The sequence below is a fragment of the Aquarana catesbeiana genome, linkage group LG05 (assembly GCF_042186555.1).
Source record: "Aquarana catesbeiana isolate 2022-GZ linkage group LG05, ASM4218655v1, whole genome shotgun sequence".
In the NCBI taxonomy this organism is placed as follows: Eukaryota; Metazoa; Chordata; class Amphibia; order Anura; family Ranidae; genus Aquarana; species Aquarana catesbeiana.
Genome location: NC_133328.1, coordinates 25,462,492 through 25,484,137, shown reverse-complemented (window position 1 = coordinate 25,484,137; position 21,646 = coordinate 25,462,492). Strand labels below are relative to the sequence as shown.

Below are 21,646 nucleotides of genomic sequence, written 5' to 3'. Positions count from 1 at the left end.
TCAGCGGGGATCAGCGGACAGATTCCCTGCAAAGCAGACGGACTCCTAGTGGAGTCTGCCCCATGTGTAAAGGGCCTAACAATTTATATAGCTACTTGGCAGGGATCTTAGCAATTTGATCTCTTTTCGGTGCCCTGAAATTATTGCCCTGCCCCTCCTTCCCTGCATCTCTCCATTTCTACCGGGTCCCCAAAACCTACAACACAGTGGCAAAATGACCAGGTCGCAAAGGTGGCACTTGTGACCAGGTCCCAAGACGACAGGAAGGGGGCCGCTACAGAACAGTTGTTTTATTGGTTGAAGTAATTTTTTAGATCAAAAATATGTTGTTATGCCCTGTACACACGATAGGATTTTCTGACAACAAAATCCATGTTTTTTTTCCGACGAATGTTGGCTCAAACTTGTCTTGCATACACACGGTCAAAGTTGGTTGGAAATTCCGAACGCCAAGAACGCGGTGACGTACAACACGTACGACGAGACGAGAAAAATGAAGTTCAATAGCCAGTGCTGGTCTTCTGCCTGATTCCGAGCATGCGTGGAACTTTGTGCGTCGAAATTGTGTGCACACGATCGGAATTTCCAACAACGGATTTTCTTGTCGGAAAATTTGAGAACCAGCTCTCAAATTTTGCGTGACGGAAATTCCTATGGGAAATGAGTGATGAAGCCTAAACACGGTCGGAATTTCCGACAACAAGCTCCTATCACACATTTTCCATCGAAAAATCCTATCGTATGTAAGGGGCATAAGTGGCATGTATGGCCAGCAGAATTTGGGTTTTGGGACATGATTACCAAAGAGGGACAGTTGGGGACTACAAGTTTAATGGTAGTTTTTTTTTTTTCTTTTTTTTTTTGATTGCTGTTGTTTGTGTATAGCTGTACATTTAGATTTTTCTATAGATATGAGCTCCTTTAGTTGGCTGTTGGGTTACCAACTAGACCTGTTACAGTAGATTTTCAGCACAATGGCCAACTGAAGGAGTTTATGAGTGTGTAGGGAAATCACCATACCTGGAGGAAAGCCAGGCAAGCCCAGGGAGAACATGCAATCTCCATGCAGGTAGTGTTGTTGGTGGGATTCGAACCAAGGGCCCCAGTGCTGCAAGGTAGAAGTGCATTAGCACAAAGCTTGTTTTTAGGTAAAACCTAAAATGCTGAACATAATTTATTTTATTGCATACAGTATATTTATATCTCCTGTTTTCCCCCTAGGAAAGGAATGCAGCCAGGATGAGAGCACCTCCGCCGCCATTTTTACCGTACAGATGGACGATTATCTGGGAGGAAAGCCTATTCAGTATAGAGAGCTTCAGGGCTATGAATCCAGCGCGTTTGTTGGCTATTTCAAGGGAGGAATCAAATACAAGGTAAACTACGGGATCATTTTAAAATACAAACAACATCTTCTGTGTCTGCTAATTACGACAAAAACTTTAATACCTAACCCCAACCAAATGTCTGTTTCTATCTCTGTCTATGCACACAAGAAAAAACCTAAGATAAGTTCTAGCTCTGTTCGAAACTAAATGTAGCATTGAATGAAGTTGGGTGGGCATATTCTCGGTGGCCCCTCTGGGCCGGTAAGTGCTACAGAAGTCATCTGACAGTTTTTTTCTGGTGGCTTTTCTGGTGAGATCTCTTGGTTCCTAGGTCTGGAGACTTGCTCTTGCTACTATGGGGCCATCTCAGCTGAATTTTGTATTTATTTTATATTCTGGAAAGTGTAACGGGAGAAGTTAGGGGTGCCACAAAGATGGACAGGAACTCCTAAAAGTTCCAATTGGACCGGAACAAATTTGTAAGCTATGGCAGGAGATCTCGCTCTTGGAGTATACAAGGCATATAAGAAGCCAGGGGCTGACTAAGCCCACAGGGGTCCACCTACAAAGAAAATATTTTTTTTTATGGACTATCCCTTTATGTTCCAGCATAGCAGGATCTATTCTCTCTTACCTGAAGGCATACTGGTCTCTAGGTAAGAGTGACTAGAACAATAAAGCCCGGTAATCCCTAAGTGAATAGGGTTTATTGCTGCTTCACACAAATAACTTTTCTGTGGGTCATTAAAACATGGAACTGTCGAGTAATAACGCATACCAGCAGCTCTTCCTCTTCTCAGTATAATAGGCAAGCATTCCATTTAGCATATGTTTTACTATAAATAATGATCAGAGACCTACGGCAGCTCAAACTGGTCCTACTGGAAAAAACCTCAAGACAGCTGGTGAGGACTGGTGAGAGTAAGGGTAAAGGATAGCTGCATATAAGTATACCTTTTCAATTTTTTTTTTTTTTTTGGATGGAGTGGAGAGGGATTAGAACACCTGTCAGTTTTTATTTTGTGTTGTCCCCAAAAAAGTAATAGGTGGGAAATCTTCCAATGGGGGCACTAGTTCTGGTGACCTCTGGGTCCCCAAGGAAATCCCTAAATTTGCAGGGATTTCCTCTCACTTCCTGTTTGGCTATGGGACAGGAAGTAAAGTGGAATCTCTGCAATGGGACACAGAAAATAAAATCTGATGGGGGGGGGGGGTTAATCCTCCCTTACTCTATCCAAATTAAAAAAAAAAGTTTTGACAAGAGTTCTACTTTAAAACAAAAGTAACTTTGAAACTATAACCTCCTGCTTCTGTCTTTTTCCATCTCCATGTTTTGGGAGTTATCTCAGGGCTCCAGGACAAGATGAACATTGCTTACCTTTAGACAAGAAGTGAGAACAGGATCAGGTCAACACGGAGTCAGGAGAGGCGTGTGCTTTATTGAGTGCACTAGCCAGGTCCCACTTTGTGGATTGAGGAGCACTGACTGAGGCCCCTGTATGAATGAAGCCCACAAGCACTGTTTGCAGGCTGCAATTATGTACCTGGTGAAGAATAGAACATTGTGGAGGCCTCTCCTGCCCAACACTCCTGCAGATGGAGACAGAGAGCTTAGGTCCCAGCCGTCCCTGATTTCGAGCGAATGTCCCTCATTCGGAACAAAGTCCCTAAGTTTAGTCTGATTTATATAGTTGTATGTAAAATGCACCACTTATCTATCAAAAAGTGTTTCCCGTTGCTAAACCTTTCATCCAGTTTCTACATTGCTGCATTTGTAAATTCCAAGAGCCAGTATAAAAGAAATAGTAGTGGTAAAAAAGCACTTGAGGGTTTAACCAATCGCTTTTTTTGTACAATTCTCCTTTAAGAGGGGTGTGGCAGGGCATGTGTCCTATGCCTACATACTTTTGCTAATAGGTGTCCCTCGTTCCCATCTCAGAAAGTTGGGAGGTATGAGAGAGTGTGAGGACATGGAGTTTGACGTGTGCCAGAGTAGCTGGCTGGTGGTGTCACCTCTTTCAGTGAGTAGAGCAGGAAGTTGCAGTCCTCAGGATAGGATGCTGAAGCAGCTTGGCACCAGAGCAGGAGACGGTAGCAGGTTCAGGAAGCAGGCAGTAGTCAGTGACAGCCAGGTGGCGAGAGACCGAATTGGCAGGCAGAGCAAGTCCAGGAAGCAGGCCGAGGTCAGTAACAGCCAGGCAAAGCGGTACAGAAGCAGCAGGCAGAGACAAGTCTAGTAAACAGGCCGAGGTCAGAGTAACCAGATGAGCAAGGTTGAGGCAAAGAGCAGAGGCAAAGTCCAAGTGGAAGCTGGGTCATACACAGGTAGGCAAATACAACAGATCACTTCTCCAAGTGACATGTCCATTGGTCGGAGACGGTAAGTGGGCATGTCAATTGCTAAGTGCACGTGCTGAGCCATCAGAGAACGTCTGGTATTGCCCTTTCTCCCAGGAGTATGATAAGTCTGTACTGGTTTTCTGCTCTTCAGAATTTACCTTACAGCTGCATTCAAAAATACATTGGAAGAATATTGTTACACTGTATTTTGGCTAGTACTTATACTATAATGACTAATGCCGCGTACACACGAGCGGACTTTACGGCAGACTTTGACTTTTCGACGGACTTTACGACGGACTTTCCGAATGAACGGACTTGCCTACACACGATCAACCAAAGTCCGACGGATTCGTACGTGATGACGTACGACCGGACTAAAACAAGGAAGTTCATAGCCAGTAGCCAATAGCTGCCCTAGTGCCGTTTTTTGTCCCTCGGACTAGCATACAGACGAGCGGACTTTTCGTCGGGACTCCAGTCCGTCGGACAGATTTGAAACATGTTTCATTTCTAGGTCCGTCAAACTTTTGAGAAAAAAAAGTCTGCTGGAGCCCACACACGATCGAATTGTCCACCGGACTCCGGTACGCCGGACCGAGTGTGCGGTAAAGTCTGGTCGTGTGTACGCGGAATAAGAATTAGTCTTTGATCTGCATACAGCTGCTGAGCCATTCATTCATTTTCCGAAATCATAAATTACTACAATTCCTCTAATTTAAGTGGAAGGGAAGGGATCAACACTGTAAACAGCAGTGTGTACTCTTGTGATCTTTGTTTTTGGTCATCACAGTGATCACATGGTACAGAGCCACTCATATCATCAAAGACATCCAGTAATGGCTTTTAATGGGCACACTTTGGGTTGATTTACTAAAACTAGAGAGTGCAAAATCTGGTGCAGCTGTGCATGGAAGCCAATCAGCTTCTAACTTCAGCTTGTTCAGTTAAACTTTGACAATAAAACCTGGAAGATGATTGGCTGAGATTTTGCACTCTCTAGTAAATCAACCCCTGTCTGGCTGCAGGTTATTTCTGCAGTGATGTTTGTCAATGGTACTGCATAAATAACCCCCCAACAATCCACCAGTGATAGAATAGGAGTTATGCTGGTTTTACCAAATTTTATGTTTTTTTCTTCTTTGTGTTCTGAGTGTTTTTTTTTTTTTCATTTTGGTGTATTGTACTGTTTTTTTCTTTTAGATTGCTTTTAAGAAAAAAAAATTTTGTACTGCATATACTTATATAGAAAAATGTGCCGTGCCTACCAATACTATACAATTTTAAATACATATATATACAGTATATATATATATATATATATATATATATATATATATATATATATATATAATTTTGTTAAGGTCATGTTTACTCATTATTGACACAAGATAGAAAGCTTTTTAAGCTCCCCAGTTTATTATATTATATCGAATTGAATTGATAAGCTCGGCACACTTTTCTATAAATAATTTTTAGGGTGTGTTTTCACTTTATGGTGCTTGCGGCAGGAGTTAATTGATGTCTGTCTCGGTGAGACATTTACAGCAGATTGCATTTTACCTGATATTTTGAAAGATAATAATAATAAAAGATGGCAAAAAATAAAGTACAAAAAAAATATATAATGTCTCTTTAGATTTTTCAAGTTGCTACCTGCACACTGTTTTTTCCCGTTTGTGCAAATAAAAAAATAAATAAATAAAAAAAACATAAACAACAAAATACAACAAAGAAGTGAAAGACAAGGAAAATAACCCCCTTGGACATCATTTTTGTTACACATTTTTAGGGTATTTTTTTCCTCTTTTTAGCATACATGATCACACATGATATGAAAAAATATTTTAACCTCTTTGCACTTTTCCAGTTGCTACCTGCACAATGTTTTTTTCCTGTTTGTGTACAAAAAAAAACTTTAAAAAACAACAAAATTCAAACCAAAATAGAGAAAACGCAAGGAGAAAAAAAAAAACTCCTAAACATTTTTGTTACAAATGTTTAGTGTATTTTTTTTTCCTTGTAGCATACATTATCATGATCACACATTATATTATTATTATACAGGATTTATATAGCGCCAACAGTTTGCACAGCGCTTAACAAAATGGAGGCAGACATTACAGGTACATTACAATTTGGTACAGGAGGAATCAAAGGGCCCTGCTCATTAGAGCTTACAGATTATATGTAAGAAAACTTTTTTTTTTGCATTTTTTGTGTATTGTATTGTTTTTTTGCGGATTTTTAAAAAGAAAGTGATCGGATTCAGAATTTTACACATGTGAAAAAGCCCAAAAAAGGGAATCTTGCACTGTGGTCGTGCTTCCGTTACCCTATCTTTACATTTACATATCTCTACAGGAAACGTATACAGTGCCTTGTGGTATCTAACTGTTGCCTATTTACTCATAGAAATCTTTTTTAGAACGCATTTTAATTTCTCTACATTTTAAATATATATATATATATATATATATATATATATATATGTAGCAATAACTCACGGTGGAGCTGCTGGTTTAAAGCGGGCTTGTTACTGTCACCTTTGTTACCCCAATTTCACCAGAACCGGGTCTAGGGTCCCGTTGAGCTTAATGTAAGACAGTGTAGGCACCGGACACTTGAGTATCTTTTCCAATGCTTTAATAAAGAGTAACTGAAGGAAGTAGCAGGAAAGAGGTAGAAGAAGAGTTGCAGGGAAGTTCAAATACCTTTTCTTAGTATAGTATTAGGAATTGGAATCTTGTAGGTGAATGTACTCTCCTTTTAGAGTTGAATCTTTGCCCGCCCGGATAGGTTTCTCTCACTAACCTAGCAGCCAGTACACAGCACGAACAAAAGTGTCTACCACAGACTTGAATGGAACAGAAACCCGTACGATCCTCTGCCACAGGATGTAATGGTTTACGATGGATAGCAAACACAGCACTAGAGCCTTTAAGCCGACCCGGCAGTACTATGCGGTAAGATTACTTTAGGATACGTCCTCCAACTGAGTCACCAGGCCCCTCTCCAGACCAGCACTCTGCATGGTCCTTCCATGACGGGTCCTCCCCTGGGATCTTCTCAGTTGTCTAGCTTCTTCCCATAGGATAGACAGCCCAAGACCATTTCTCTGCCGCTGTGGTAGGCCCCAGACAGGCTTCTGGGCCCACCCACACGCTGCAGCAAAGTGGTCCTCCCGGTCGGAGGACCACGAGGTAGTACTCCTAGCACATACCTGTCGGCCAGGAGGGCCAGCAGGTGGAACGAAAAGAACCCTAAAACATGGCGTCTGTCCCATAAATACCCTCTCCCAGAATGCAACTCGGGGGACCACCTCCACCGAGTTATCTCCGGGACAGAAGAGCACTCGTGCGCTTTAACGTGTTGCCTTTCCAACACCGACCCATGGCGACAACGACACCCACAGGCACAGTGTAAAACTACATGCAACTCAGCCAAACTGGAACAGAGACAAATCTGACTATGTATGAACAGATAACCCACTAAATTTACCTATAAGCAGTAGATTGAAAATCTACCAGCGCTACATATATATTTTGTATTTTAATACTTTGACGAATTTGGAAAACCAATCATAACACCACATTTGTCTTCATTCCATCTGTTATCTGTATTTCTTTTTTCTTGTAATAACGAAGTAAGTGCTGGGAAAAGGGAACTAAAAAAAGAAAGCTTTGCTAAAGAGGAACCAATTGTAATTTATGGTTAGATATGTTTAGAACATCTACCTAAACAATTTTGTTCCTCACAGAGTGATAACATCTTATAATGAGTGCATATTCAGGATTTGTATTACCTGTAAAGTGGTTGTAAACCCTCACATATATCCAGTGAAGGGACTATCCTCAGGTAATACAAAGAGATTAAACAAATCCTCCTACATAAGTTGTATCTGTTTATCTGCAGCCCTCTCTTCTCTACAGCCATTTTAAATGACAAAGATCAAAGGCAAATTATCAGCTCCAGAAAGCAGGGGCAGAGATCTGATATCGCACACTGCACCGCATACAACAGGGAGCTGAGTGTAATCTGAGACCTGAGTGGAGGGAAAAGACACACATTCTCAGTGGGAAACATGCACAGCTGAGGCTGTTAGTCACCTGCTGTGTGTCGGCATGTATAGTCAGAAGTGACTCATGCAGATATTAAAGGAAAAAGAAAGCAGAAAACGGAAATGACACTGGGTGCTTTGGATAGAGAAAATCATACACTATAGAAGGATACACTTTATTTTTAATTTCAGAGGTTTACTACCACTTTAACTTGCTTTAGCCAAAGGACCGCTATAGCCCTGGCTTCCAGTTCTGGAAGGGCGTCCATGGATGTTTCCCCAGAACGCTGCCTCCTGTGTGCCCCTTGGGGGCGTGCATCAGGCGCATTCTGTGACCGCTGTGTCCTTTGGACACAGCTGACCACAGATCACGGTAAAGGGTGAATCACAGCAGCCCTTTACCATGTGATCAGCTGTGTCCAATCACAGCTGGTCACATACAAACAAACTTGTCGGTTATCAGCAGTCCTTTCCTCACGCGCTGTCTCTGTGTGAGGAAAGGAGAGCCAATAACCAACAAGCCTGTCAGTACTGATTATCAGTGCAGCCCCATCAGTGCAGCTTATCAGTGCTGCCTATCAGTGCCGCCTCATAAGTGCCTCCTCGTCAGTGCCCATCAGTGCCGCTACATCAGTGCAGCCTCATCAGTGCCCATTAGTTCACATCAGTGCAGCCTCATCAGTGCAGCCTAATCAGTGCCCATCAGTACAGCCTCATCAGTGTCCATCAGTGCAGCCTATCAGTGCCCATCAGTGCAGCCTCATCAGCACACACATAATTATTAGCACAGTTTTATAACAGGAAATGTTTTTTTCCCCGACTTTTCAGTTTTTTTCTGTTTGTTTAGCAAAAAAAACCCCCAAAACAATGGTGATCAAATACCACCAAAAGAAATCTGTTTCTGTCTCAAAAAATTATAAAAATGTCATATGAGTACACTGTGGCATGCCCATCAGTGCAGCCTAATCAGCGTCCATCAGTGCAACCTATCAGTGCAGCCTAATCAGCACACATCATTGAAGAAGAAAAATGTATTATTTGCACAATTTTATAACAGGAAATGGTTTTCTCCCCAACTTTTCAGTTTTTTTTCTGTCAGGAGATCTTTCAGACAGCAGTAACTCAACAGAGCAAAGAGCAGTGACCCACATGGTGGGCAAGTATTAACTGTGTGCTTTTGCAGGCTGGGCTTTGTTTAATGTTTATTTTTTGGATATGACAGGGTCACTTTACTTTCAATGTATTTTTATTACTAACGTTGCAAAAAGAATTATATCAGTTCAGTAGTATGAAACAAGACAAGATATAAACCATTTACTTAACCTTAAATCATATACTATACCAGGGATGCTCAACTACACGGCAGAGTGCATGAGCATCATGGGAAATGTAGTTTCAAAACATTTTGGGATCTTGGGTGCCAAGGTTTGCCATCACTGTACTATACTGTATATGAGATACTTAGAAACCTAACATATGTCCTTTATTTCTCAGGCTGGTGGTGTGGCGTCTGGTTTCCAGCATGTGGTCACTAACGATCTCTCTGCAAAAAGACTTCTACACATCAAAGGCCGGAGGGTGGTCCGGGCTACGGAGGTTCCCCTCGACTGGTCCAGCTTCAACAGTGGCGACTGTTTCATCATCGATCTCGGATCTGTAAGTCAAGATAATGACTGCTATTCCATGTGGGGTTAACTATTACTAATGTGGCACCCTTGTTCTAAAAGTAGGGCTACGGGTAAATTTAGTTATTCTGGGTGGTAGCCAGCCTGGCTAATTTGTAGTATTTAGTTTCCCTCCCAGTCCTGTTTAGCTGTGGTTTCTCCCTTTTGTCAGTAGGTGGTGCTGTTGCCTTTGACATTAGTGTGGTGGGCTACAGTGAGTTCAGGTTATGAATAAACATACCTTTCTCAGCTAATCAGATTAGTTGCTATGGGTGGATGTGTGTGAAACAGCGCCTGGCTGCTAGGCCTATCCGGGTGTTCAAGATTCTGCTGAGAAAAGCCTGCCAAAGATCCCGAAACAATTCTGAGAGGGATGGAGTTATAGAGAAGTACTAGAGATGACTCTTCACGGACCGGTTCTTCAAGAGAGAACTCATTCAAAAGAATTCAGTATGATGCAGTGAGAAAAGCTCAGTTACCATAAGAGACAGCCTATTCTACAAAGTACAGATGTGCTGGTTCAGTTTAAAGGCTTTTTTCCTGTACTGCTGTCTACCTTATTTCACCATTTTTGTCTAAGGAGTCTGTCAATCTGCCTGTTTGCTGATCGTTACTATTTTTGACTAAGGGTGTCCTATGCCCTATCCTCTCTCTCTCCCTCATTTTTTATGAGAAATAAACTTCTCTTTGTTCAAACATGAAAGTGACTGGTGCCCAACTTTCTTTCTTGTTCATCACCCACCATGCCTAGTAACCTGAACCCTGAGGAAGTATGTCAGCCCTCCCCACCTCTGGTAGTTACCACCAAGCTCCCAGAAAATTGGGGTAGGCACTACACTACATTGGTTTTCTTTCACTCAATGCCAAAATTCCAGGCAAATATATATATATATATATATATATATATATATATATATATATATATATATATATATAGTCACACTAGGGTAGGCAGTGTGTTACTGGCTGGGTCACCAAGTGATATACAAGAAAATGAATGCAGCTACCAAATCTAAGGTTGAATATATTACTTTTTTGTTCCTGAGTTGAGATATGCTTTAGGGCTTCAGCTAGCGAGAGGCTTTACTGTTAGGTTTACACCTGAGACCTTGTAATACTCATAAGTCACATGACACCAGGGAGGGAAAATAGCTAATTGGGCCCAATTTGGACATTTTCACTATGCCCTGTACACACGGGCGGACTTTTCGGCAACAAAGGTCCGACAGTCTTTCCGACGGACTTTCGAACGGACTTGCCTACACACGATCACACCAAAGTCCGACGGATTCATATGTGATTGACGTACGACTGGACTAAAATAAGGAAGTTCATAGCCAGTAGCCAATGGTTGCCCTAGTGTCGTTTTTTGTCCGTCGGACTAGCATACAGACGAGCGGATTTCTCGATAGGGACTGGGTCCGGCGGAGTTCCGACAAAAAGATTTGAAACATGTTCCAAATCTAAAGTCCGTCAGATTTTCGATAGAAACAGTCCGCTGAAGGTCCGATGAAGCCCACAAATGGTCGGATTGTCCGCCGGATTTGGTCCGTCGAACCAGTCCGGTCGAAAAGTCCGCTCGTGTGTACAGGGCATAAGGGGTGTACTCACTTTTGTTACCAGCGGTTTAGACATTATTGGCTGTGTGTTGAGTTATTTTGAGGGGACAGCAAATTTACACAGTTATACAAGCTGTACACTCACTACTTTACATTGTAACAAAGTGTCATTTCTTCAGTGTTGTCACATGAAAAGATATAATAGAATATTTACAAAAATGTGAGGGGTGTACTCACTTTTGTAAGATACTGTATACTTTAGACCAGCCCCCAGGGGAACAATTGAAATAATCATTGGTGTCATTGGCGGGCTGTGGTGTCCTCTCCTCCTCTACTGGAGTGCAGGCAGAGGCGGCTTCGGTGCCCACTCCTCAAGCTTCCTCTGCCGTGTGTCTCCTCTTCCACCAAAGCGCTAGGCATCCAATGTGATCGCCTGATGTTTGGCCAATCACGACCTGCCTCCTGATTGGCGGGGAGGAACTTTAGTGTGAAAATAGCAAAAATTCATTTGCTATCATCACACAACTGAGTGACACTCTAATCAGGTGCTTCAAAAAAACACCCACCCCGCATTGGAATCCAAAGTGCGGTGCCCTGATATGTAGATCAGTGGGCCAGACAAATGGATAGGGGAGGCAGTGCCAGTGTGCCTTCTATGGATGGGCCGCCACTGGTCAGTCGGAAGAATGCCCCTTACATTGTTGATCAGTCGGAAGAATTCCCCTTACATTGTTGATCAGTGGGAAGAAGGCCCCCCTTAAATCGGTGGTCAGTGAGAAGAATGCCTCTTACATTGGTGATCAGTGAGAAGAATGCTCCTTACATTGGTGATCAGTGAGAAGAATGCTCCTTACATTGGTGATCAGTGAGAAGAATGCTCCTTACATTGGTGATCAGTGAGAAGAATGTTCCTTACATTGGTGATTAGTGAGAAGGATGTTCCTTACATTGGTGATCAGTGAGAAGAATGTTCCTTACATTGGTGATCAGTGGGAAGAATGCCTCTTACATTGGTGGTCAGTGAGAAGAATGCCTCTTACATTGGTGATCAGTGAGAAGAATGTTCCTTACATTGGTGATCAGTGGGAAGAATGTTCCTTACATTGGTGATCAGTGAGAAGAATGTTCCTTACATTGGTGATCAGTGGGAAGAATGCTCCTTACATTGGTGATCAGTGGGAAGAATGTTCCTTACATTGGTGATTAGTGGGAAGAATGTCTCTTACATTGGTGATCAGTGAGAAGAATGTTCCTTACATTGGTGATCAGTGGGAAGAATGTCTCTTACAATGGAGACCAGTGGAAAGATGGTCCCCTTTACATTGGCTGTCACAAGAAATAATGCCTCCCTTACAGTGATGGTTAGAATGCCACCCTTACAGACTGCTAAAAATATCATTGGTATCATGCAGGCACCAAGAACCAGTAGGTCAATCAGCCTCACCTCACGGTGAGGCTGATTTTCAGGTTTAGGGAACCCATATTAAAAACACTTAATCGGGGGTTAGTAGGAAAACATATCTTACATTGGTGGTCAGTGGGTAGAATGCCCCCCCCCCCTTACATGGCAATCAGAATGTCACCCCCATAGACAGCTAAAAAGATCTTTGGTATCATGAAGGAACCATCATATGAGAGGTTAGTCAACCACAACCCCTTGCAACTTCTGGAGGAACCCTAGTGTTCCATGGAACCCTGTTAGAAATGTTAGGATTCAAACACCACATAGGGAACTATTGCACAATTATTGTTTAAATTAATATACTGTATATCTTTCAGTAGAACATTAAAAGGTCGACCAGAATGTGGTCAAATGTCCTGAAAGTGCTGGGGGCATTTCTAGACCAAATACTGTGTAAACGAGACCTTATTTTAGTAGATTATATTCTGAGTATATTATATTATATTGTGCTTTTTTAGCCTCTTCGGGTCAGTATCAACAAGCTTGACCTTGGATAGCCCTGACATTCTACTTGAATGTGATTGCAATATAATATTTGAATAGGAATTAAACACAGTACACAATGAGTAGAAATCAATAGTGCAGTATGAGCCTCTATGTAAACTGTGAAACAATAGAATGGAATTGGTGTAGTCTTCCACTGTTTGGGTTCCAGGTGTGGAGAGTCTAGAGTATCCACGTTTTTTTTTTGTTTTTTTTTTCAGTGGTGGTTAAACGTACAGTATATACTGATGAGATCCCAAAACATTTCATAATCCCTTTATCAACATGATTGGACATCACATTACCTGATTTTCTGTCTGTATGGGCTTTAAGCTATTAAAGAGGCTCAGAGTAAAATCCTATGCATAGGTGTGCGCAGCCTATTGGATTAATGTGTGCACCCAAAAGCTCATACACACATGTGTGTTTGTATATACACTATACAGGTATTGGGACACCTGCCTTTACAGGCACATAAACTTTAATGACATCCCAGTCTTAGTCCGTAGGGTTCAATATTGAGTTGGCCCACCCTTTGCAGCTATAACAGCTTCAACTCTTCTGGGAAGGCCGTCCACAAGGTTTAGGAGGGTGTCTATGGTGCGCAGTCATGTTGGAACAGGAAGGGGCCATCCAAAACTGTTCACACAAAGTTAGGAGCATGAAATTGTCCAAAATATCTTGGTATGCTGACGACTTCACCCTTCACTTGAACTAAGGGGCCAAGCCCGACCCCTGAAAAACAACCCCACATCATAATCCCCCCTCCATCAGTGCATAAAGCAAGGTCCATAAAGACATGGATGAGCGAGTTTACAGTGGAGGAACTTGCCTGGCCTGCACAGAGTCCTGACCTCAACCCGATAGAACACCTTTGGGATGAATTAGAGTGGAGACTGCGAGCCAGGCCTTCTGATCCACATCAGTGCCTGACCTCACAAATGCGCTTCTGGAAGAATGGTCAAACATTCCCATAGACACACTCCTAAACCTTGCAGACAGCCTTTCCAGAGGAGCTGAAGCTGTTATAGCTGCAAAGGGTGGGCCAACTCAATATTGAACCCTATGGAGTAAGACTGGGATGCCATTACAGTTCATGTAAATGCAGGTGTCACAATACTTTTGGTGTTATAGTATATATATCTATATCTATATGTCAGTAGGGCAGTGGACAGAGTCAATAGTTTTTTTTTTATTATATTATAATTTTTAAGAATTACATTTTTTAAAATAACTTTTTACAATATTATTTCTTCTTATTTTTTTCTATAATTTTTAGGAGGCACATTGGGGAGCTGTGGAGAAAAATCAGGGGTCTAAAGTAGGGTTGCCACCTGTTCAGAATTCACCTGGACAGTCCAGGTTTTGAATCATGTGTCCGGGTTTAAGGCGGACTGAAACCCGGACACATTATTGAGACTGGGCTGTGGCTCCCCAAGTAACCAAGATAGTCACACACATCCAGGACCTGCCATCCAGGACCTGCAGGTGGTTGTCTGGGGGGGGGGGGGGGGGTGATATCAGTGAGAGCAATTTGGCCACACCCACTGCTCCCTGGGGCACGCTATGTGCACCGCATTACTACTCTCCTTGGAGCACCCAAAGGTGTCCCAGGCCACTATATTCGGGTTTGGCTTGAAGAAAAGGTGGCAACCCTAGTCTAAACAGACCCTTGATGTCTCACTTTTGAGACAGAGAAACAGACACAGGTACCGATCGCTCATTCTGCATTAATTCAGAAATCCCCCAACCTGAAAGATCCCCTGCAGCAGCTGGCAGGAGAGGAGAGGGTGGAAGCCGGCAGCATGGGGGTGGGGGGGTGATGAAGACACAGGGAGGTTCTGGGCATGTTTATGATGTTTTATTCACGGCCACCTGGGAGTATTAGGTGTCACCATCCACCGTTGTGTATCCAAGATCTTCCTGTTACATTCTTCATTATATGAAATTAAAGCGGAACTAAACCCATCGATTTAACGGTTTGGAAAAAAAAAAAACGGAATGCCAGGAATGTAACGGTCACATTGGTTGTGCTGTCAACCAAACTGTCAAACCATCCAATGGCTGGTGTCATAATAACTGATCACATGTGCAGCACCCTGGCAGTTGTAGATCATACCGAAACGAATGGTCCCCATACACTAGACGCAAAATTGTTCAAAAATCTGGACCATTCGTTTGTTTTTCCTCTAGTTAATGGCCCCTGTTTTTTTTTTTTTTTTTTACAAATAAAAATTTGGTTTCGACTTTTCAGAGCCAAAAAACTGAAGGAACAGGTTGAAAAAATTCTGCTAAACGAATGACAAATTGAAAGTTTATTGTGTTTCTCGCCTGTTAAAAATGTAACTGTTTGCACTGCGCATATGTGACAAAACAAACGCAGAAACGGATTCATTTATGTCCATTGAACAAATTATCATTCGAGATTCAGCGATTACATGATGGCACCATCGCTTGCGCTCAGGGCTGAGTGCACCATCGCTTGCGCTCAGGGCTGAGTGTTCGTTATTCGAAAACGAGTTTGTGCGATTTTTCGTATAGTGTCAGGCTAACATTAGATGGAAGCTTCCTTGGCTGAAAAGGATAGGAAGGTTCCATTCTGCTTTTATAGGAAATTCAGCAGGATGGGGGGAGCCCCTCCTAAAGTGCACAGCAGGTATGCAGACCTGGGACCCTTGTTCTATGAATGGAAGCAGTGGTCCCTCTACAGAGATTTGACACGCCCCCCTGCTGAGTCAGAGCTAGATCTCTCCAATCAGCAGGGGGCATGAGCCCTGCTGATTGGAGATCTCTAGCTCTGACTCAGCAGTGGGGTGTTTCAGGCCTCTGCAGAGAGACCACTGCTTACACACAGAGAGCAAGGGTTCTAGTCTGCAGCATGCTGACAGGAAACAGGCTTTTCTATTCACGCTTTATCTCTAAATAAAATGGACTGTAAGACTTTACACACCTTATGATGCACCTGGAATGTATTCAATGGCTTTAAATTTAAATTGGGCTCTAACATTTCTTATTGCGGGGTTGATCTGTGGATGTTTGCGGTCTCCCGATTCAGCTGACCCGGTCTTGTTTTGGATTGATTGTCACGTCTCTAAGATTTTCATAGATGTCTCAGGTGGAGAAAGTTTGTTTGCACTTTAAAATAATTTTTTTTTCATTGCTTATACTGTTGTACAAAGGCTCAAGTGTTTTTTTTACCTAATGCATCCCCTAAGCCCCCCCTTGTTCTTACCTGAGCCCAATCTCGATCCAGCGATGTGCACAAGAGTAGTGGCTCTCGCCGCTGTCTCCCTCCTCATTGGGCAGATTGATAGCAGCGGGAGCCATTGGTTCTTGCTGCTGTCAATCAAGTGATGTGACAAGAAACAGGGATAGACAATAGACACAGACAGGGTTGCTCGGGAGCGAGCCCGCATGGGTACCCTGCTCTTCTATCCCACCACTGTAACCCCCTGCTCATCTGCCCCATCAATGTTCCCCCTGTCTCATCTGCCCCACCACTGTACTGCCATGCACATCTGCTCCACCACTGAACCATCTTCTCATCTGTACTAACACTGAACTTATCTGCTCATCTGCCCCACCACTGACCCTTTCTCATCTGCCCCACCACTGACCCTTTCTCATCTGCCCCACCACTGTACCTCCTGCACATCTGTCCCACCTCTGTTCTCCCTGCTCTTCTGCCCCACCACTGTAACCCCCTGCTCATGTGTTCCACCGACGTACCTCCTTTCTTCTCTGCACCCCTCTGCACATCTGCCCCACCTCTGTACCCCCTGCTCATCTGTCCCACCAATGTAACTCCTTTGTCCTCTGTCCCAACCACTGCCCCCCCCCCCCCCCCCGGTAATCTTTCCCACCACTGTAACTCCCTTCTCATCTGGCCCAGCACTGAACCCCCCCTGCTCATCTGCCCCATCACCTGCTTTTCTGTCCCACCGCTGAATGCCCTTCTCATCCCTCCCACCACTGTACTTCCTGCACATCTGCTCCACCGCTGTATCCCCATGCTCTTCTGTCTCACTACTGAATCACCTTCTCATCTGTCCTAACAGTGAACCCATCTGCTCATCTGCCCCACCAATGTACATCCAGCACATCTGTCTCACCTCTGTACCCCCCTGCTCTCCTGCCCCACCACTGTTCTCCCTGCTCTCATGCCCCACCACTGTAACCCCCTGCTCATCTGCCCCACCAATACACCTCCTTTCACATCTGCCCCACTGCTCTAACCCCCTGCTTTTCTGCCCCAGCAATGAACCCCCTTCTCATCTGGCCCATCACTGTAGCCCCCCTGTTATTCTGTCTCACTGCTGAACCCCCCTTCTCATCTCTTCCACCACTGTACCTCCCTGCGCATCTGACCCACCGCTGTACCCTCCCGCTCTTCTGTTCCACCTCTGAACCCCTACTGCTCATTTTCCCCACCGCTGTAACCTCTTCTCATCTATGATATATGTGTTATGCAGAGCAGTGAAAGGAAGCAGAGATGAGACACGTCTACCTGTCCTGGCACACTCATCCTGCTGATTCACCTCTCGCATCCAGCCCACGTGCTTGTATGTGATGTATGGGATGTATGGGATGTATGTGATGTATGTGATGTATGGGATGTATGTGATGTATGAGATGTATGGGATGTATGTGATGTATGTGATGTATGGGATGTATGTGATGTATGGGATGTATGGGATGTATGGGATGTATGTGATGTATGGGATGTATGGGATGTATGTGATGTATGGGATGTATGGAATGTATGTGATGTATGAGATGTATGAGATGTATGGGATGTATGTGATGTATGTGATGTATGGGATGTATGGGATGTATGTGATGTATGGGATGTATGGGATGTATGGGATGTATGGGATGTATGGGATGTATGTGATGTATGGGATGTATGTGATGTATGAGATGTATGAGATGTATGGGATGTATGTGATGTATGGGATGTATGGGATATATGAGATGTATGGGATGTATGGGATGTATGTGACGTATGGGATGTATGTGATGTATGGGATGTATGGGATGTATGGGATGTATGGGATGTATGTGATGTATGGGATGTATGGAATGTATGGGATGTATGTGATGTATGGGATGTATGGGATGTATGTGATGTATGTGATGTATGGGATGTATGTGATGTATGTGATGTATGGGATGTATGGGATGTATGGGATGTCACATACCAGCATATGGAATGGATGCACAATGATGAACTCAGTTTAGGGGTATTTTCTGAAAGCAGTGGGCCTGTGTCTAGGATCATAAGTTGGGCCCCCGCAGCTGAGAAAAAGTTGGGTGTGATTTTAATTGCGCTGAATACTGGCTGTGGCTTAAAGGGACGCAGAGTGCCGGGGTTCAGTAGTAAGTGACGCAAAACTTCAGGAAATATTTCAACAAAGTTCCCAGAGACTCAGCAGTAATTCCACAAACTGTCACCTGATTGGGGTTTTCTCAACACAGTTAAATCCCTTCTTTCTGAGATTGGTAGTGGCAGCCAAGCGAGTCATCTTCCTCCAGATGGTGGACGGGGCTAGCAGGACTGTGATTGGTTTTAGCAGTGGCCAATCACAGTCCTCCTCCTCCTGGAAACAGGGACCGCCCCCTACCAGAACTGCACCCAATCTCTTCCCCGTCACAAAAGCTGACGATCGCAGCTACAGCAAAGTTAGAGACCCAAACAATGTTTCCTATCTTGTACAATGTGTGGGGGCGCAGTGCCTCCCCCTCAGTGCGGTGTGGGGAATTCGGAGATTGTAATACATTATTGTCTCACCGACACTTCCCTGCGCTGCTCTGCTGATGGGGAGGGAGTCGAATGCCGGCAAAAGAGGCTTTGTTTGCCGGGGGTTTCCTACCCCTGCTATAAGGACAAGAAGACTTCAATGATGTTATCTCTGCAAGATGTAACACGTAGTATTATGGGATGTCGGTAATCCAACATGAATGTGTTAAGTAAGATGTTATAATGACACCACCCTGTACATAATCATTTGTCTACCGCCAGACATGTTATTACATAGTAATAATATCTCTCTTACTGTATTCATCTTGTAGAAACCATATTATAGACTGTAGAAACATACAGGTACTTATGTATGAAAAAGGTAAATTATTATTATTATTATTATTATTATTATACAGGATTTATATAGCGCCAACAGTTTGCGCAGCGGTTTACAACATGAGGGCAGACAGTACAGTTACAATACAATTCAATACAGGAGGAATCAGAGGGCCCTGCTCCTTAGAGCTTACAATCTAAAAGGCAAATATGCTTTTATCATTAAAAAGTAAAAGAAAAATCTCCATTTTATCTCTGCATTTATCAACTACCTGCTAAAGGTACAGGTTGTGCAGGATGCAGGTTTTCAGGACATCACAAACTGTAAACTGAGTTACTCTTCTAGTTTTTATGTTTTCTCCTGCATGTTGGTAGGTAGCCTACTTAAAGCAGAGCTCCACCCATAGGTGTGCGCAGCCTATTGCATTATCGGACATTCCGACAACAAAATCCATGGATTTTTTTCCGACAGATGTTGGCTCAAACTTGTCTTGCATACACACGGTCACACCAATCTTGTCGGAAATTCCAAACGCCAAGAACGCAGTGACGTACAACACGTACGACGAGCCGAGAAAAATTAAGTTTTGCTTGATTCCGAGCATGCGTGGAACTTTGTGCGTCGGAATTGTGTACACACGATCGGAATTTACGACAACGGATTTTGTTGTCGGAAAATTTGAGATCCAGGTTTCAAATTTTGTGTGACGGAAATTCTGATGAAAAATGTCCGAAGGAGCCTACACATGGTCGGAATTTCCGTCAGTAAGCTCCCATCGAACATTTTCGGTCAGAAAATCCATTCTTAACTGAACCATAGAAAGCTATGCTACGTTTTCTATGCTTCAGTTTGTGAATTACCAGGAAGCCACTCAACACAGAGAACTTTCCAGTCATTCACTGTCCTGTGCAACTGAGGCTGCAGAGAAATGGACTGGGAAATCTCTGTCCTCAGTCCCTTTCTCTGTCTCAAAAGTGAGAAATAATAATTAAAAAATTATATTGTAAAAAAAAATAAAACAAATATTAAAAAAATATTAAAAAACTAAATAATAAAAATATAAAAACTACTGACACTGTCTACTGCTCTACTGACACCGTCCTCTGCCCTAATGACACCGTCCTCTGCCCTAATGACAAAGTCCACTGCTCTATTGGCACCGTCCTCTACTCTACTAACACCGTCCATTGCTCTACTGACACCGTCCACTGCTCTAATGACACTGTCCATTGCTCTACTGGCACCGTCCTCCGCTCTACTGACACCGTCCACTGCCCTACTGACACCGTCCTCTGCTCTACTGACACCGTCCACTGCCCTAATGACACTGTCCGCTGCCCTACTGACACCATCCACTGCCCTACTGACACCGTCCTCTGCTCTACTGACACCGTCCTCTACTCTACTGACACAGTCCACTGCTCTACTGACACCGTCCACTGCTCTACTGACACCGTCCACTTCTCTACTGACACCATCCACTGCCCTACTGACACTGTCCTCTGCTCTACTGACACCGTCCACTGCTCTACTGACACCGTCCTCTACTCTACTGACACAGTCCACTGCTCTACTGACACCGTCCACTGCCCTACTGACACCGTCCACTGCTCTACTGACACCGTCCACTGCTCTACTGACACCGTCCACTTCTCTACTGACACCGTCCACTTCTCTACTGACACCGTCCACTGCCCTACTGACACCGTCCTCTACTCTACTGACACCGTCCACTGCTCTACTGACACCGTCCTCTGCTCTACTGACACCGTCCACTTCTCTACTGACACCGTCCACTGCTCTACTGACACCGTCCACTGCTCTACTGACACCGTCCTTTGCCCTACTGACACCGTCCTTTGCCCTACTGACACCATCCTCTGCTCTGCTGACACCGTCCTCTGCTATACTGACACCGTCCACTGCTCTACTGACACCGTCCACTGCTCTACTGACATCGTCCACTGCTCTACTGACACCGTCCTCTGCTCTATTGCCCTACTGACACCGTCCACTGCTCTACTGACACCGTCCACTGCTCTACTGACACCGTCCACTGCTCTACTGACATCGTCCTCTGCTCTACTGACACCGTCCACTGCTCTACTGACACCGTCCTCTGCTCTACTGACACCAACCTCTGCCCTACTGACACCGTCCACTGCCCTACTGACACCGTCCTCTGCTCTACTGACACCTTCCTCTGCCCTACTGACACCGTCCTCTGCTCTACTGACACCGTCCTCTGCCCTACTGACACCGTCCACTGCTCTACTGACACCGTCCACTGCCCTACTGACACCATCCACTGCCCTACTGACACCGTCCACTGCTCTACTGACACCGTCCTCTGCCCTACTGACACCGTCCTCTGCTCTACTGACACCGTCCACTGCTCTAATGACACCGTCCTCTGCTCTACTGACACCGTCCTCTGCCCTACTGACACAGTCCTCTGCTCTACTGACACCGTCCTCTGCTCTACTGACACCGTCCTCTGCTCTACTGACACCGTCCTCTACTCTACTGACATCGTCCTCTGCTCTACTGACACCGTCCTTTGCCCTACTGACACAGTCCTCTGCTCTACTGACATCGTCCTCTGCTCTACTGACACCATCCATTGCTCTATTGACCAAAACCATCCACTGTCCTACTGACACCAACCTC

The 21,646-nt window shown here is 44.1% G+C and overlaps 1 protein-coding gene across 2 annotated transcripts in view; it reads left to right on the top strand.

Moving 5' to 3' along the window:
• The window catches only part of LOC141144134 (scinderin-like), a 355,101-nt gene that overhangs the window by 34,816 nt on the left and 298,639 nt on the right, over positions 1-21,646 (top strand). For both annotated transcript variants that reach the window (XM_073629533.1, XM_073629532.1), the window contains exons 2-3: positions 1,222-1,376; positions 9,223-9,384. In XM_073629533.1, coding sequence (XP_073485634.1) covers positions 1,222-1,376; positions 9,223-9,384 — 317 coding nt within the window. The remainder of the gene's footprint in view (positions 1-1,221; positions 1,377-9,222; positions 9,385-21,646) is intronic.